At 43.7% G+C, this 16,332-nt stretch overlaps 3 protein-coding genes across 3 annotated transcripts; all 3 read left to right on the top strand.

The window, feature by feature from the left end:
* The first annotated feature begins 739 nt into the window (after nt 1–739).
* Nucleotides 740–2,316, top strand: LOC124306862 (uncharacterized). The gene is made up of 4 exons (XM_046767959.1): nt 740–1,009; nt 1,083–1,267; nt 1,734–1,850; nt 1,955–2,316. The coding sequence occupies exons 1-4, from the start codon at nt 824–826 to the stop codon at nt 2,064–2,066; spliced, it is 600 nt and encodes a 199-aa protein (XP_046623915.1). The 5' UTR covers nt 740–823; the 3' UTR covers nt 2,067–2,316.
* Nucleotides 2,317–3,627: 1,311 nt separating this feature from the next.
* LOC124306876 (uncharacterized) lies at nt 3,628–5,882 on the top strand. The gene is made up of 4 exons (XM_046767985.1): nt 3,628–3,898; nt 4,250–4,476; nt 5,449–5,559; nt 5,675–5,882. The coding sequence occupies exons 1-4, from the start codon at nt 3,698–3,700 to the stop codon at nt 5,811–5,813; spliced, it is 678 nt and encodes a 225-aa protein (XP_046623941.1). The 5' UTR covers nt 3,628–3,697; the 3' UTR covers nt 5,814–5,882.
* A 578-nt stretch (nt 5,883–6,460) lies between these two features.
* Nucleotides 6,461–15,030, top strand: LOC124307195 (uncharacterized). The gene is made up of 5 exons (XM_046768643.1): nt 6,461–6,541; nt 7,425–7,571; nt 7,645–7,973; nt 12,068–12,178; nt 13,158–15,030. The coding sequence occupies exons 2-5, from the start codon at nt 7,431–7,433 to the stop codon at nt 13,411–13,413; spliced, it is 837 nt and encodes a 278-aa protein (XP_046624599.1). The 5' UTR covers nt 6,461–6,541; nt 7,425–7,430; the 3' UTR covers nt 13,414–15,030.
* The last annotated feature ends 1,302 nt before the right edge of the window (nt 15,031–16,332 follow it).

Below are 16,332 nucleotides of genomic sequence, written 5' to 3'. Positions count from 1 at the left end.
CCAACAGTAATTGGACCGTATCTTCCTTCCTGTTTCGTATTTTGATGTGGCGGTGAAGGCAGTCGACTGATAAAATAGTAATCACCTTTCGCGATGACTACCCAGTTTATTGGTCAAATTACCGTTGCCTTCTTACGTATAAGCTTTCGGTTGTCAGTCGATGCTGAAGCTTGCGGAAAAAATTTGGCACTGCGGTTGGTCGTGGTTGAAATTTGTTGAACCAATAGGCAGAAGTTCAATTAAAATTATTGAATAAAAAGAATTGACAAACCGGCCATTGTCCAATCCAATTGTTGTATCAAGAAGCATCAAACCACAGAATTAATTCAAATACAACGCGTTGTTTTCGGAGTAGCTTTCCCGAGTGGTTATATGTATATTCAGCGTGAGGAAACGTTTGGTTTCATTTCAATTGTTCGATGCGGGGTGGGTGTGAGTTTTTAAGTCAACAAATCTCGCCGATTTATCAAATTACTTCATTGTTGATGGTTCCGCGTTCGAATTCAGGGTTTCACCGAGTGAAATTCCCCCGTGCTGTAGCGCTGTTTTCCGATTCACCTCAAACACGAGCCTAATTTTCACGAGAATCGATTCGCCAGTTTGGTTTATTGTGAGAGTTGATTAACAGGGTAACGCCAACATGGCCGAGGTTGCGGTACCGTTGTAACTGTCTCACTTACCGCGTCCAGCCGTCTGTCTATCCTCTAGTAACCTCGCTCTCTCGGGCAAACGAAGCTGCCCAAAACAAGTGCGGTGTTGTGCTGATTCGAAGGTGTCGCGAGTTCGTTAAATAAAAATAAACATATTGATAAAAGAAAGAAAAATGCCGCGCGTTAAATGTCCCGGCTCTTCACTAATACTGCTCGTAGTATTCGCCGAAATTTCCGTCGCGGCTTACACCAGCGTATCCTTCGTCAACGGTACCGATCAACCGCGTCCAAAACGAGAGGTGGACAAACTCGGCGAACCGTTTCGATACCTCATTTTTCCAGAAGGCAGCAACGTTCAGGTACGTCGATTGCCGAACTCACCGCGAGCATCCGTGAGCCAATTTTCTATAATCCGCCGTTTTTGTCTCACAGCTAATCTACTGTATGACTATCGGTACCTACGCAAAGCCTCAAGGAATATTCACCATGGGCGTGACTGCCGGTCTGGCTTGGCAATTGCCTCACAGGAACTCTGGGGTCCATCGAAAGCCAGCCGAGGTCTATCACCGCAGGAGTCGACGAGAACTCTATCCCAAGATAGAGATGCTGCTCAAGGCGTGAGTGCGATAACATTACTATTCAATTCGCGATGTCGAATGATAAACAGAAGTCGAAAGCCCCGCCATACTTTTCCTTGACCGTAAGTTTCATCCCCCATCAGTTCACTCGCACGTCCCTTCTCATGGCAGACACGCGGATCGAAAACAAATGCTCGGAAACCTTGGAAGTCAAGGCACACTTACGAGACGAGCGAATACCCGCTTCCGATGGGCACTTCAAGTCTCTCTCTTTCGAGTTCTCTTCCGCCGAGAATATTGGCCGAGAAAAAAAGAGCTCGGTGGTGGCTGGCCGTAGTTTTGTATTTATAATATCGGTCGAACCGCACCGCGCCGTAAGACGGATGGCTCCAAACACAGCCGGTGCTCTTGCGACACCTCGGCAAGTGTTCTTGAAGCGTAGAGAGCGCCCCTTCTTGTAGTTCCAGCGAGCTTTTTAAAGCTCTGAAAATCTGTCTCTTTACAGCCAAGGAAAGGACGGCAGAGCCTGCGTACTTAAGGCGCTCTGCAGAGCTGGCCGACGAAATGCGACTGACGTTGGAAAAGGGAGCTTCATGAGGGAGATGATGCACTCGATATTCACGTAAGTCGCTCTGCTCTTTTGCTCCCTGTCTTTTCGACCCTCCGCGCCGTTTTCTTTGACCGTGTTCTCCCAGATCGCGACCCAAAGTCCACTTATTCCTCTAGATTACCGGGAGGATCGTTCCACGAGGATCCCATGACTCGGTACGAAAGAGCCCACTTACAATCAGACGAGGACTGCGACCAGCTGTATCCCACTTGTCTCGAGAACATATGAGAAGAGATTTTCTACCTGCCCGGCTCCTCCTCACATGCCGCAACGCCCCGACGGATCGCCCCTCGAATTTACCGACAAATTGAACGTGTTTTCTTACAAGAAAAACTTGCCTCGAAGCTCGAGGATCGAGTACTTCGCGACAAATGTAGCAATGCCAACGACGGATTCTCACTGTGCTCAATTAACGCTGTTTCAGGAGAAGGAAATAAAACATGTGAAAAATTTCTGGTCATTGGTGATCCGAAGTGGGCCTTGGAAATAAAGTTCTTTCGGAGCATAATGGCGTCACTCTGTCCAGCTGCACCTATCATCTTCGTATTTGTGAAATTGATCGAATTCAACTGGATCACTTAACTCTTGCGAAACTATGTTAGCTGTTGCGCGTGACGTCAAGTGTGACTAGATCCTGTCTCCCGGTACTGATGTTCTTATTCGAGCAAAGTCCGCCACGTGTGAGGCGGGCAGGGCTGTATTAATCATAATTAACCATAATTAGCTACCCTTGCAGCCGAGCCGTGCGTCTCCCGAGGGTTGAGGACTAGTGTGGCAGGTACCTTAGAGCTGGGACACGGTACGTCGACGTGGTGAGAAATCTTCTTAATTTGCAACGGAGCTCTGTTGTAAATCGGTGTGTTGTTAGTACGCCACGCTGAGAAAATTAACGTCCTCGTGGCGGCTGGTTTTCGGGAGCTATACGTTATTTTCATAGCGCGAAACGACGCGCTCTGTTTAATTTTTCACTGCCAAGGTGGGCTTTTTATCCGGTGCCTACGCGGACGCTACAAGCCACTCGATCTGAAACAAGTGCTGGTTCGGGTAATGCCGAGGGCTTGCCGACTCGCGGAGGGAAGGGAAGGGTTTAATGAGGTGCAATAAGGGAAGGAAAGAGAGGAAATTAGTGGCTGTTACACCGCGAATTAATTCTAATGAATTGCGCGACTTATGCAGGAGCCGCGTGAAACGGGTTGAAAAAATTTATGCGCACATTTTTGGTATTATCAAAATTCAAACGATCCGATCGCGCCAGGCGCTGCAGGTGAAAATTCAGGAAATTAGTACAATCAAGACCGGGCTAATCGCGGTAAGTTTATGTCGTTCTTTTGTCTCACCGTGAAAGCTCCCGGTAGCGCTGCAAGCTCGGTGAGTTTCTGAGAGACGTAATCTTGGAAATCAAATTTAAACGTAATTTCGAAGAAGGTTTTCAAGAACGACGGAGAAGTCGTGAGGAATTCCGCTCGACAATTCTGGATTTAGACTGAAAATAAGATTCGGTGCGATGCGATATTTTTTTATCGCACGAGGCGAGTTCCGTAATTTTTTTGTTTCCTCACTCACCCTCTTGACTCGGGGAGGCTAAATCGCCGGATAATCGATTTCCTCGAAAATAACGAGCATCGTCCTAATACGGCGAAGCCCGCAACCCTACGAGACGAGGTAAGAAACGGTGGGAAAGTCCGAACGACACGTTAACTGGGTCTACAAACATCACGATCGGTAAATAGTCCGGGTATAAGGAGGAAGGAGATTGGCGGGGTATTTTCGAGGGAAGCAAAGTCGCCGGTTTGCGTTCCAGGCGGGTGTGTGAGGAGGAGACGTTGCGTCGAGGTTGACAAGCTCTCTCTTCTCTCGCGATGAAGGCTTTCCTCTTTTTCTTATTGATTCACGCATCGATCGCTTGGGTGTTGTGTCGCGGAGAAGGAAGCGACGGAAACACGCAGGCGACAAACATGACGAGCCCTGATCGTGACCTTCGGGAGTACGAAAAGGGGGATAAGGTTCTTCTGTCCAGGAAGAGAAGATTCCTTGCTTTTCCGGAGGGTAGTGCTTTCGTGGTGAGTTAAGACTGATTCCGAGCCTCGTGACATCCGGCAGTCTTGTGTGCTCGGGGTTGAGTTTGAACGCCATCGAATCGATCGAGTCATTCAGGCTTCCTGCGGCAACGGACAATGATGAATAATCAGAAAAGGAAATCAGAGCTTTCCCAGATTGTCACGACCTGAGTGACGTGATTTGATCGATCTTAATTGTCTGAATTTAACGTGGGGGAAATTGTTTACAAGAGAAATTCTGTCAACTACGGTTCAATTATTCAGAGACCGTTTGTCGTTTTGTTGAAATATCAACGACAGTTTTAATGCCCCTCTTACATGTTTTTATTTCCATTTAAACCGATCTGTTTCCAGTCAACCTTGTCCATCGTTAAAGCGCTCCAGTTCACGCAGAGTCCACCGACTAACGTGATCATCGAGTTCGACGTAATTTGGCCGATTCCGAGCAACAACAAACGTTTTTCGGGAGCTGAGAATCGGATTTCCGCCAAGAAGAGGTTCTACAGGCCTTCTTCGCATTGGCGAGTGCATCGTCGCCAGAAAAGGGATTTGTACTCCACCTACGAAGCAGCTCTCGACAGGTGAGCGTTCATGCACTCGGAGTTTAAAGACCAACCCAACGTGTCTGTTTCTCGAACTATATCAAGTCGGTAGCTAACCTTGTATTCTTCCCTTATCCTATCGCACCGATGTCTTCTAGATTAACGAACGAACCCGTCTTGTTTCATAACCCGAAAAATTTTAATAATTGAACAGCCGGTCACTCAGGCAAGAGTCTGACTTTATCAGAGAGTTTCCGCAACGCAATGGGAAACGAATCACCCTAGCTTTTTTCAGTAACGTTAACGATAAGTCTCGCTATTTTGTCGCTGTACTCGAGGTACTCGTAATACAGCAATCATAATGTTTAATGGACCGTTTAAAATTCATTTATATACCCGAATGCGTTTGCCGTGAAAACCGCAGTGGCCCGATTCGCTATTCAAATGCCGATGCATGCTAGCGTCGACCATTCATCGAGATAATTTTGCCGCGATCAATGTCGCGTGTCTAATGGTACAAGGACGTATGCACCATCGTACGATCAATTACCACACGTAAAGGTAAAAAGGTGGATTTTTTTCCTCCTTTATATTTACAAGAAAAAGATGAGGAAACGTTCGAAATCGTTAAAATTGTGGAATGGATCAATCATCGATGAAAGGTCCTAAGCACTGTCGGTTTCATGACGAACTTAATGAAGAATAATCATGTTCATTAATGGAGTACGTCGATCAAAAGTTTTCAAGGCGTTTGGAAGAAAAAAACAAAATTGATGCATACGACCTTATACCATTAGACACGCGATATAATAAGGATTGTAATTTTTTATTTCGTGTCAGGCAGTTTTGATTTCGATCTAAAACGCGGGCGCGGAAAACTGTTGGAAAGAATGTGAGGATGGGGGGACAGTGTTTCGATGTTGGCGACATGTACTATTGGCTACAACGTGAGTGACGTTTAATTATTCGGTACGTTAGTGAAAACGTTGAAAAATTCCTATCCCGTTGCAGCCAAGGTTTGCCAGGCAAGGAGTGTATACTGAGGACGATTTGCGAGGCACAAAGCGTTCTTTCACCTCCAGGGGTTTCATTTTTGGAGGATATGCTCAGAATATTTTTGAGGTGAGTCGAAAGCGTTTTTGTTTTTTCGTTCTGTCAGATTTTTTGTTTGTCTTGTTTCTTGCGCCTTTACTGGCATGGCGATGGAATAATATTCGCCTTGTGCGTTTTGTTACAGCAATGTTGCGAGGTCGGAAAACGAGATGGACGAATACGATTTGGCGTATAAATCGAAGAAGGATTGCGACCTGAGATATCAATGTCCGTTCTCTATACTGGAACTCTTATTATCGTTTGATCAAAATTTGCACACTTAGCCTGATTTTTTAAATATAAACTTACGGTTTTTCACATCATTTATGCAACAATGAATAAAGAAAATGAATCGAGAACTTCAAACAGTCTTTCCATTTTTATCATCACACAACTCCTTAAATGGTCCAAGCCTCTACTATGGATATGAGAAATTCCGTCACCGTAGTAACGACACTTTTGTTACTGAATCAGAATATACGATTCTCCATAAATTCAAGGTAACGAGACATTTTACGTAGATCAAGTTTGTCTGGTTATACGATGTGTAAAATCTGTTTGCAAAATCACACTTTCCGATTTAACAGCAGGTTACCTACAAGAAACCTGCTCTCGTTAAATCCGCAACGATCCAAGCTCAACGACTTTAGGTACGGTGAAAAATTGACGACTAAAATTTTTCTCATTGTCGCGAATGACGAGTACCTAAATCATGCCACATGTCACATTGCGCACGGAATTCGTTGATGCGCAACCCTGTGTTACGTGTCCAGAAATAAACGACATTGATCTTGACCGTTAACTTTACGTCAGACAGTAACAGTATCGTTAATTAACGTCTCGTAAGTTCTCTAAAAAATGTCCCGTTAACTTCTTATGAAAACAGAACCACTCGGTTACCAACGCCACGCTAATACGGGGGTCAGTTTCTGGTTACATCTTAACTCCAGCGTACGGGTCACAGACGAGCAAAGTGTTGCACCAGCGGCGTCTCGCAGTGTCCGCAGGCTCGGTGAGTAACCCTTCGACACGAACTTGAATCGTTAAAACTGACCGTATAATTCCGCTTCATATGCACGGGATTTCCTGCCTCGCGTCTTGGAAACATCCGTATTTTTTATTTTTTTTTTCTTAATTGTACCTCACTTCTCGAGATCAAAGTGTTCTCTGTTCGCGAAACGTTGCCGAGTGGTAAGAATGTATTTCTTCGAGTTTCCGTTTAGTTGAGAAACGATAGACGCCTCGGCGTAACGGTGGAAATTCCACGTTCGAAAACTCCGACTCGATCATGGCAATAAAATCTCCCGTTCGTCAGACGCGACGCGCGTTGACTTTGATTCAAGGGAAAAGGCTGATCGACGGAGTCAAAATGGCAGGGAGGAATGTGGGGCAATTTTGAACAGAGCGAGAAGTCGCGGCCAGGGGTTGGCGGTTTGGGTCTGCTAAGCTCGAAGTGGTAAATTCGCGATTGATAGGCGTCGAGAATCTGCAATTTGTTCCCTGCAGGTTCTACCTTGTTCGACGTGCGAATCCCGCATACAACGCACGAGCTTAAATTTCGCGGGCACAGAATGCTTTTATTAGCCTTGTAGGTACGAGAGATTTCCAACTCCCTATTTTTCTCGAAGGGTGAAACTGTGTCCTCGGTACGTTACATCCTACATCGCTTCAGCGCTGGAGACTAATGCCGAGAGTTACAAAGATTTCCAAGTATCGATTCCGCCCGCGTTTCTCCCCTACGGAGTTCGCGAAACGGCGAACAAACCCCCGCGCCCCTTTGTCTTTGTATATTTAGAAGAACTCCCAAGATAACTCGGTCCATAAAACACGATTCGACCGAGAATTATACGACCTCATCCGTCCGCTGGCAACTATATCGGGATCCTTTTTTACAGGCAAACATGACCGGAAATGGAATGATGTTTCTTCTCCTCGGTCTCCTCGGCGTCATTTTTATCTCATCGGCGGACGGCGGTTCCGGAGAAAAGCTCCTCTCCAGGAGAAAGCGCTACGTGGTTTTTCCGGAGGGTTCAAGTTTTTCCGTGAGTAAAACCGTTCGGAAATAAGCTTCGACGCGAATTGAACAAGCGCTAATCATCAACGGTTGAAACTCAGATCGCTCTCTGCATGACCGTGCACACCATCACCTCCGACAATATTTTCACCGAAGGCCTCAATTGGGGTGTCTCCTACGATCTGCCGAACGAAAGCAAGCCCGCCCTCGAGCCCTTTCTCAACTTCAGAAAGGACAAGTTAGTCCCCGGGAAGTTCGCCTACAAGGATCCGAAGGACGGGTACACGAACGACCTGAAGTACGCGAGCTGGAACGATGACAGGAAGTACTACGTATCGAGTCCGAAGAGGTACTTCAAATCGGACAAGTATTACGTGCACAGAAGACACAGGAGGGATCTCTACAACAAGTTGGAGGTGATAATGAACGCGTGAGTACAGAAAACCTCAGCTAATCCACTAATTATCCATAGAACACAGAAATCTGACGTTAATAAATAATAACGTGTAAAAATAACCATACCCTCTCTAATTACTTTTTAATTTATACACTAGCCGGGTAACTTTATTTTTTTTTAAATTCGTTTCCTCAACGCTTCGGCCACCGTAAGCGATGGTAAACATGACGGTAAAAGTTTGACAGGTGAAATATGCGGCATCCAGCGTCTCAGAAGCTTTCGAAAATAACTCGCCACTATGGAATTTATCACTCTTTTGCTGTGACCGGAGTCTTTAATTCGTTGAATTAATTCGAACGTTCGTTGTGAACTTGACGTGACATCCATTCCTGGATTGATCTACAAATCAATTTTAAAACGCGACAGCAACGTTATGTTTTATCTTTCATCGTCATTGTCGTTATTATTGGTTTAATTTATCGAGAATTTTTCGTCCAACGTGCGGAATCCCACCGCTTTATCGATTAGTCGATAGATTGGCGGGAATTATAACCTCATCGAAAACAATTCCGCTGGGATTGATTGATTTTTGATAGATACCTGTAATGAAAAAGTCGAAGAACCAGTTCTAAGGCTGAGAAGGTAAATCTATAATGGAGAAAAGATCTCTACACGTATACCTGCATCTGAGTAATTGGAAGGTGCTTTATATTCCGAGAAGGTGGGATGACAGTGAACGATAGTTTCCGGGATATGCATATTAATCAGTAACCCGCGGGTAGCTTTTCACTCGTGACGCGAAATTGCCGAAGCCTGGCCCTTTGCTGTTCGATTGAATTTCAGGTACGGCTCTGTCAAAGACGTTTGAATTTGAATTTGAACCGTCGCGCCTCGGCTTCGTCTTTTTAATTGCCTCGCTGCTTCAAGCGGCGCAGCCTCAAGCTGCTAGGCTCTGTCCCGAAATCACCATAATCGCGTTGACGAAGTTATCGCTTATACATAGTCAGGACATCCTTGATAACTTTTTAATCATCATCCGTCCTCTGGGATACGCTGATCGTATTTTCGCCCTGAAATATTATCCAATCTTCGTATAAGGTTACACGCGCGAATATAAGGAAGAAAATCTTATTTTCCCCCGAGCTGAGCTAGGGCTGAATATTTTACACTTCAAATACACTTACCGTGGATAGCGAGCTTTTCGTCCTCCTAATTCGGTCTATTATGAATCGGGTACACGTTCAACGACGGAATAAATGAAGTTTTGAATTATAGACTACATCGTTGTATTGAATTTTTAAATCCGTTAGGAATAATCGAATTTTAATTCCGTTACTCGGTTTGTCTAGTCGGTGTAGATATTCCGGTGTAGGTACAGATATATTCGCAGCAGCAGATCCGCGTTCGGTATACATATATTATCGAGAAAGTAATTTGATCATTCTGTAAATATTCATGGGTTCCCGGGTAAGCTGACAGAGGTATACGGAAAGGGGAGAGCGCGGGGCTGACGGGTGGAAGTAAATTTTCACTAAAAAATAAAGGAACCATTGCACGCGGTCGATCCGATCAATCCGGGGCTTCGAGGACTCGCGGCTAGCCGACTGGTGAGAGCGTGGCCCTCGGGAAAAAGCTCGTGCATACCTACCAATCGTGTATAAGGTAATTAATGGCTCGAAAGGGAAATCAAAGATTCGGTGTAGCCGGTGAGACCCGAGGTATGAAAGGCGTTTTCAGGGCGTGGATCGTTTCGTCGTTCGTTTCGTGGAAAAAGTCTGAAGCCTGAAAAGCGGGGCTGTAAGACGACCCTTGAACGTCGACCCTAGAAACGACCTTATTTCGGGGAACAAGGTCCGGGCGAAAATAATCAACCCCCGACCCCCGCCTGAGCAAATAAATCTGGCCACAGCCCAGAATAGAGGAAACTATTTCCCCTAGTCGCTGCAAGCTCTGGTGGAAGTGGGAATAAATGGCCTGCCAGCCATGTTCAGAAACAGTCTCTTGCGGCGCCGTGCCCCGGGAAACCCCGACCCCCGACCCTCAACCCCCAAAAGCCACCCCAGCGGCGTCCCGACGCCCTCGACCGCACCGACCGCCCGAACAATCCCAAGGCGCTCTTGCACCACCGCTGGATGCAACGGTGTCTGAATTCTAAACGACGACGCTTACGCGAGTATCCCGACTGGCGGAGCTTCTGGCCGAGTGAGGATTTCAGTCGGAGTTCGAGGATCCGAAGGTATCTGCGCCCGGATCCTTCGAAGGCTCCGATGCAAATGCTTAAGGGGAAATTAGGTTGTGCTCGGAGTTGATTGGAGGCTGCATTCGGTGTTTGGGCCAATCTTGGCACGATTATTGTATGCAATAGTTCTGCTTGCTCGTATTATTCGAGTAAGCCGAGGGATCCCGAATACTACGAGGGTGAATCCTCTGGAGGATCACCGTCTCTTCGGTGTAAGTATCGATGCGTATACCACGGGGGAGTTTGAGCTGCTGAGCCGGAGTCCTTTGAATTTCGGAGATAGTGAAGGATCGGTTCGATATATACGCGTGGTAAACATCCGCGCGATGCTGTTAAGCCATTCGCAAAATACGATGCGAGGTGAGTGTGCGTTGGGTGAATTTTTTCACGGAAAGACTTTCACCTCCGCGTTTTGGCAATCCGTAGGAGGCTTTGCTCGAGACCAGAAATTCATTGAACCGTTTATTCGTCGTGCTACAATTTGGGAAAAACTTAATCTTTCCAAAAATTTTTACACGTAAAAATGTCTACATGTTGAAGAGAACTGATTTTTTTCAAGGAGTCGGTATTTTTCTTTGACGAAGTAAGCGGATGCGGGTTCTTTCTCGAGTCGGCAGGATCTCACTAGATCCCAAAAGAACACTTTCGAAATGCGTGGTCAAGCGAAAAGACATTCGTTCGATTTTATTCAACAGTTCGCTAAGTAAAAGCTCGGCTCTCTCGACTAGATGTATTCGACGAATTCAACTTACCTCGCGAATACTGCAAGTTGACGAGTCTGACCCAAGCAGCCCTGCAGTATGTTCTCTCCGTTGGCTCGAATATACAAACAGTCATCAGTCTGAAGTCTTTGCGATCGTTAAAATCCCATTTAACACACTTTGAAATCGTATTTGCGTGGGTAGCAAATTCCGCATCGCGATAATTATTTTCCACCAATCGTAGCCGGCAAATAGGTCTGTAGTGACTCGAAATTATACCGCAAGGAAGGCTTTGTCAGTTTAAATTTGGAAACATCGTCAAGTTCCAAGTGTACTCGAAAACTCCTGCGAAGACGGTTTTTTTTCTCCTACAATTTTACGCGACACTCGACGTAAAATCGACCGGATCATCACGGTCTAATCGCGAAGTAAACAAGCTTGATAAATTCCTGATTGCGCCCGAAGACGTAAAAGTATCGCAACTTTTCCTCCGACGAGATCTTGGACTATTACGTTTTAAATTTATCGTCCAACAGACTGGAATCAGCGAACCGATCGCGATACACTTCCAGGAAATATCTCTGTTTGTTTGATACGTGTGTCGCGATTTCGGGGCCGTTCACAGCCGGCAGTGATCCCCTTCCGAAGTTCTCAAATCTCCTGCGACACCCGAGAGAAGTCGAGTGATTAGAATTAATGGTACACACGCTCTGGGAAATTGCTGATTCTAAACTCAAATTTCAACCGCAAAGGTCGGCTCGTTTAAGGTTTATGGGAAATCATGCGGACCGTGATTATACCTCCATATGTAACCGCGTCGTTCAAGAAACTGCTCGAATTAGTACTTCCGAGATTCTACCGTTTATAATTCCCTAAGCTCGACATGTCGCGTCTTACTATCACGACCTTGCTTACTCGCTCGGCAAACCGGTTATTACGGTATCAACTCTGTGGTGAATCCAATTCTCCAAGGCTTTAGCTGAAGCCACAGCATCTATCAGAGTATTAGAATAGATAAAAAAAGAAAAAAGTGGAACACTGCGCTCACTGTCAGATCTCTCTCTGTTATTTTTCACTGCTCGTTATTTCACTAAACGGATACGAATCGACAAAAATTATTATCGCCTAACATTGTTTTCAACCCAGTTTTTTCACAGACAAATAACATTGAGCTCGTCTGATTACAGAATGGGATTCGATGGAAGAACTTGCGTGCTAAGAGCGCTGTGCGAGGCGTCGCAGCGATTGATGCCCAAAGGGAACACCTTGATCGAGGAAATGATGAGAATCACTTTTTCGTAAGTTGGATGTTCTACTTTGGTTGATAGATGAAAATTAGTAATGAAAATCATTTGTATATTAAGAGATATTCGAGATGACTCAATGTTCCTGAGCGAATATCTCTTAATTGGTTAGAGTTGGGAAAATTCTATCTCAGTAGTCTTTTATGGAGCGTGAAATTTCCTACAAGAATCAGTATTTACGTAGTTTATAGTCGAGCCGTTTAGAAGTGAAAAGAAACAACAAATTTTTCGATTTTTTTAAAGTGTTAATAAAATGGAAAATAGAAAAAATAAAATAGGTACCTATCTATAAATATCAGTGTTAAGACCTCGTACTTGGTTGAGACAGTCTGTTTGAGATGCTCCACTGTAATTTTGATACGCGTTTGATAAAAAAAAAGAAAACGTTCCTTTGAACACCCGAACACACAGAGATAGACGCACTGCTCGTTTGCGAAAGTTAATTAACTCGGTCCCAAGTTAATTTTAAATCGAAGGGCGCGTCAGGCTGCACCATAAAAAGTAAATTGAAAACTAGCCAGCTTGACTTTCCGAATCACCTTACACCTGAAAATGCTCCAAATCCCGGTCGACTCGGCTTTATACGCCGCCGGTTTCCATGTGCCGTTTTCGATTGCTAGGATCTATCCGGCGGGCAGACTGATGGACGGATGAAACTGAGATATTGCTGGATATTAGAAGTTCGGAGCACCGAGGATCACGCCGGAAAGGCAATTGCCGATATTTCAGCGCGATTCATCCCCGATTTGTCCGCGCGACGTACAGTGTCGAACAATTCGTCAGAGAGTCGTCCAATCGACTTTTTCTTCTTCATTTTTCCCGTTTTTTTACCCTCGCGCAGACTTTTGTGTCGCGCTCATCAGAAGCGTCGAGAACCGCGCCGATCCGGATCGATTATTCGCCGATTCATCGGTCGAGAATTCACTCGACCGACGGAAAATTGTCCTCCCATTAATCAAACTTCCTTTTCCAGATTGCCACTGAAGAGGGTCTTCTCGTTTGAACCCCCGGAGCATCACACCTACGACGCGGCGCATCGCGCCGGTCACCAGGGTCGCGACTGTACGAGGATGTTTCCCGCCTGCAGCTTCTCTTTGATTGATATGGCCCTCGGAAATTACAACAGCCCCGAGGCCAGTTACGACCAGATTTCTAGCGACACCGGAAATCTCGGAGATCTCGCGAATTCCAGAACGGAACCGCCAGGCGGAAGGTACATTATGAAGTGAGATCGAGTGAAGCCAAGATTGCATCGACTTTGCGATATAATGACACTATAAATTTTCTATTTCATATAAATAATTGTACATACATATATAATGTAAATGACGCGAGGACTTTTTAAGACATGTGCTCCTAATTAACGCTGCTGCAATTAGCGATGAGTCGGAGTTATGGATTTCATCTATGTAATGAAAGAATATGGCAGCCTGCGGTGTAACTTACCGTATAACAATCGTCTGAATATAGTCCATCTGGCCACTTTGGGTAATTGAAAAAATTAGACTTGGTATGATATAACTAACAGTGTAGAAAGGTAAGGCAGAAATTTTTTTTTTTTTTTTTATATCTTGCAATCAGTAATTACTTCAATCGAAATAATCGTAATGTATGATAATGCCGTTAACTAATCAGCGCGTAACGAATTACCGTAAGATATAATAATCATCAGGGTTGGAGTTCCTGGATTTGTCCCTTGAGTTGAATTTTATTATCAAATTAACAACTTCCACTGGAATAACATCAGGCCTGGGAAAATATTTTAATCCCACTGTGCAGACTTTGCGTCAGGGTGTGTAAGCGTGGAATTAATTGGCATCCATATTCCGTATAAACGTGCTGCAGCCTTACGTGTATACATAATACATATGTATATACGTGTATGATTTCGGTGTTGGCAAACTAGTTGAATATAATTAATCACACGCGGTACTGCAGCGGGAGAATGGGGGAGTGGACAGGGTGGCGGAACGATATAATACATAACACATAAATGCAGAGCAATTCTAATTTCAAATATTGCTTTAGTTTGGAACTTTGCCTCTCGCGATGTTCCTCTATATTATTATGTACCTAACGAGAACTGCAAGCAGCGGTTCATCGGACCGTAAGCCGCGCTATTTTCGATCTCTAAAACGTTGCGTTTTCATTTTTCATTTCTTCCCTGTCGCCAATAAACATTCGACGCTGTACGATCCAAGAGACAAAGTTGACGAAGGTCTTTCGATATCGGTAAACGATATTTTCGTTGATTGAAAAACGCTGCACTTAGGTCTTATAATAATTGTCCGAGGAATAGTATAATTGTTGACATGTATTGTGTATATATATATATATATATACACATTTATAAATATATATGTATACAATAATATATATACTGATGGTTATTTTTTAAACAAGAATTTTAACCGCACGTTTATTTAATCGTTTTACATACGTGGATAAGTGTGTTAGAATCATGTAGACGCTAGCTTACAAATAAAGTCATAGTTTATCCATATACAATGTTTAGAGTACTGGTTTCGATTAGATTGATACTTTATACATAGCATTCTTTTTATTTCTTTTTTCTTTATCGATATTTTACCTCGTTTTATATTCTTATCTCCTTCCCCCATCGTTTCTTTCCCTTTTAATTTCCCCCTCATTTTTGTTTTCTATTCTTTTCTTTTATCGGGAGCGGAATAATGTGAGGAATAGACGGATTTAAGTGCCATTTGCCCGGACGCACTTCGGTCCAAGTATACTAATACAAACATACGTTCACGTACCAACAGATTATACCGTTGCAGCACTGCGCCTGAATTATATGAGTGTCAAAAATACGTTCAGGAATTACTATTTAAAAATTTCAAAATTCACGGAAAATGGATTTTTTTTTTCTTTTTTTTTTTCTTTCTCCAGTAAAGTGCAATTCGCGCTGCCGATACCGCATTACGCGATTCTGCCGCAGTGTGAAACGACGCCTCGTTTAGGTACGTGAAGTAGGAGCGTGACTCTAGACGTCAAAGGGCAGATGGCAATTGCGGCGATCAGACGTAACAGACACAGACATGATGAATTAACAGACAAACAGACAGACTAGCTTGCGAGAAGGTAATTCTCGATGATTCGTTGTTTATTCAAAACAAGTATTCTTATAATATAGATATAGACCAATAGTTATAATGTATTTTAATATTTTTTTTTTTTCATCTCCTTCTCCTTCTTCTCATGTGTTATGTACATATGTATATATATAATATCTCTTTCATTAAAGCATCGGTAATTACAATTACGTTAATATAACCATAATTTCAATAATGTAACAGTAATGATGATAACCGTCGTAATAATAGTAATAATAATAATCGAAATAATAATAGTAATAACGATGTTGATAGGAATAATAATAACCACAATAATTATAATTGGAGTGGTAATAACAACAACAACGATTTAGCAATATCGTCGAAATCAATTGGTAAGGCGCCGATGCAGGTGTACAATTTCACAAATCGCATTAGCTGCAGTAATTTCGTGCATAAACAACTCGAAAGTAAATTTAATTATTTATGAATAATCGGCACTGTCTTACAGACAGGATGGAAAACGACATTTTTAACGGTCTTGCCGACAATCGGATGATCATACGACGGTTGATCGAGCACTTTTACCTGACAATAAAACATTGCAAATAGCGGTACTTGGAACTGATCGGCCGTCCCCATCATAATTACGTATAATAATGACACACGCTTCATATAATATCAAATATTACGCTCAAAGCACCATGTACCTCTTTTTCCTCTCTCTCTCTCTCTCTCTCTTTCTCTTTCAGCAATTTCTCTTTTACGTATTCACTTCATATGTGGTTTAATATTCACATATCTATTATATGAAGTTTATATTTATTACATCATAAAGTTTTCTTCGTCTCCTATTATTCTCGCCATGTTTCTTCTTCCTCCACATTTTCTCAGGTTTTATTCTTCGTTTACATCGATGATACAACCACTTCGCGCTTTTATACACGTTAACAATTGTATACAATACATGATATCCTGCGGATGTTCGGTTTACACACATGCAAATTAAACACGCGGTGAAAATATTTAAAAGCCCTTCGAAGAACCAGCTACGCAACAATGAATTTCTCCTTCTCT

This window comes from Neodiprion virginianus, chromosome 6, assembly GCF_021901495.1.
Source record: "Neodiprion virginianus isolate iyNeoVirg1 chromosome 6, iyNeoVirg1.1, whole genome shotgun sequence".
Lineage (NCBI taxonomy): Eukaryota > Metazoa > Arthropoda > Insecta > Hymenoptera > Diprionidae > Neodiprion > Neodiprion virginianus.
Note: the sequence above shows the minus strand (reverse complement) of the source record. Positions and strands in the feature narration are given on the sequence as shown.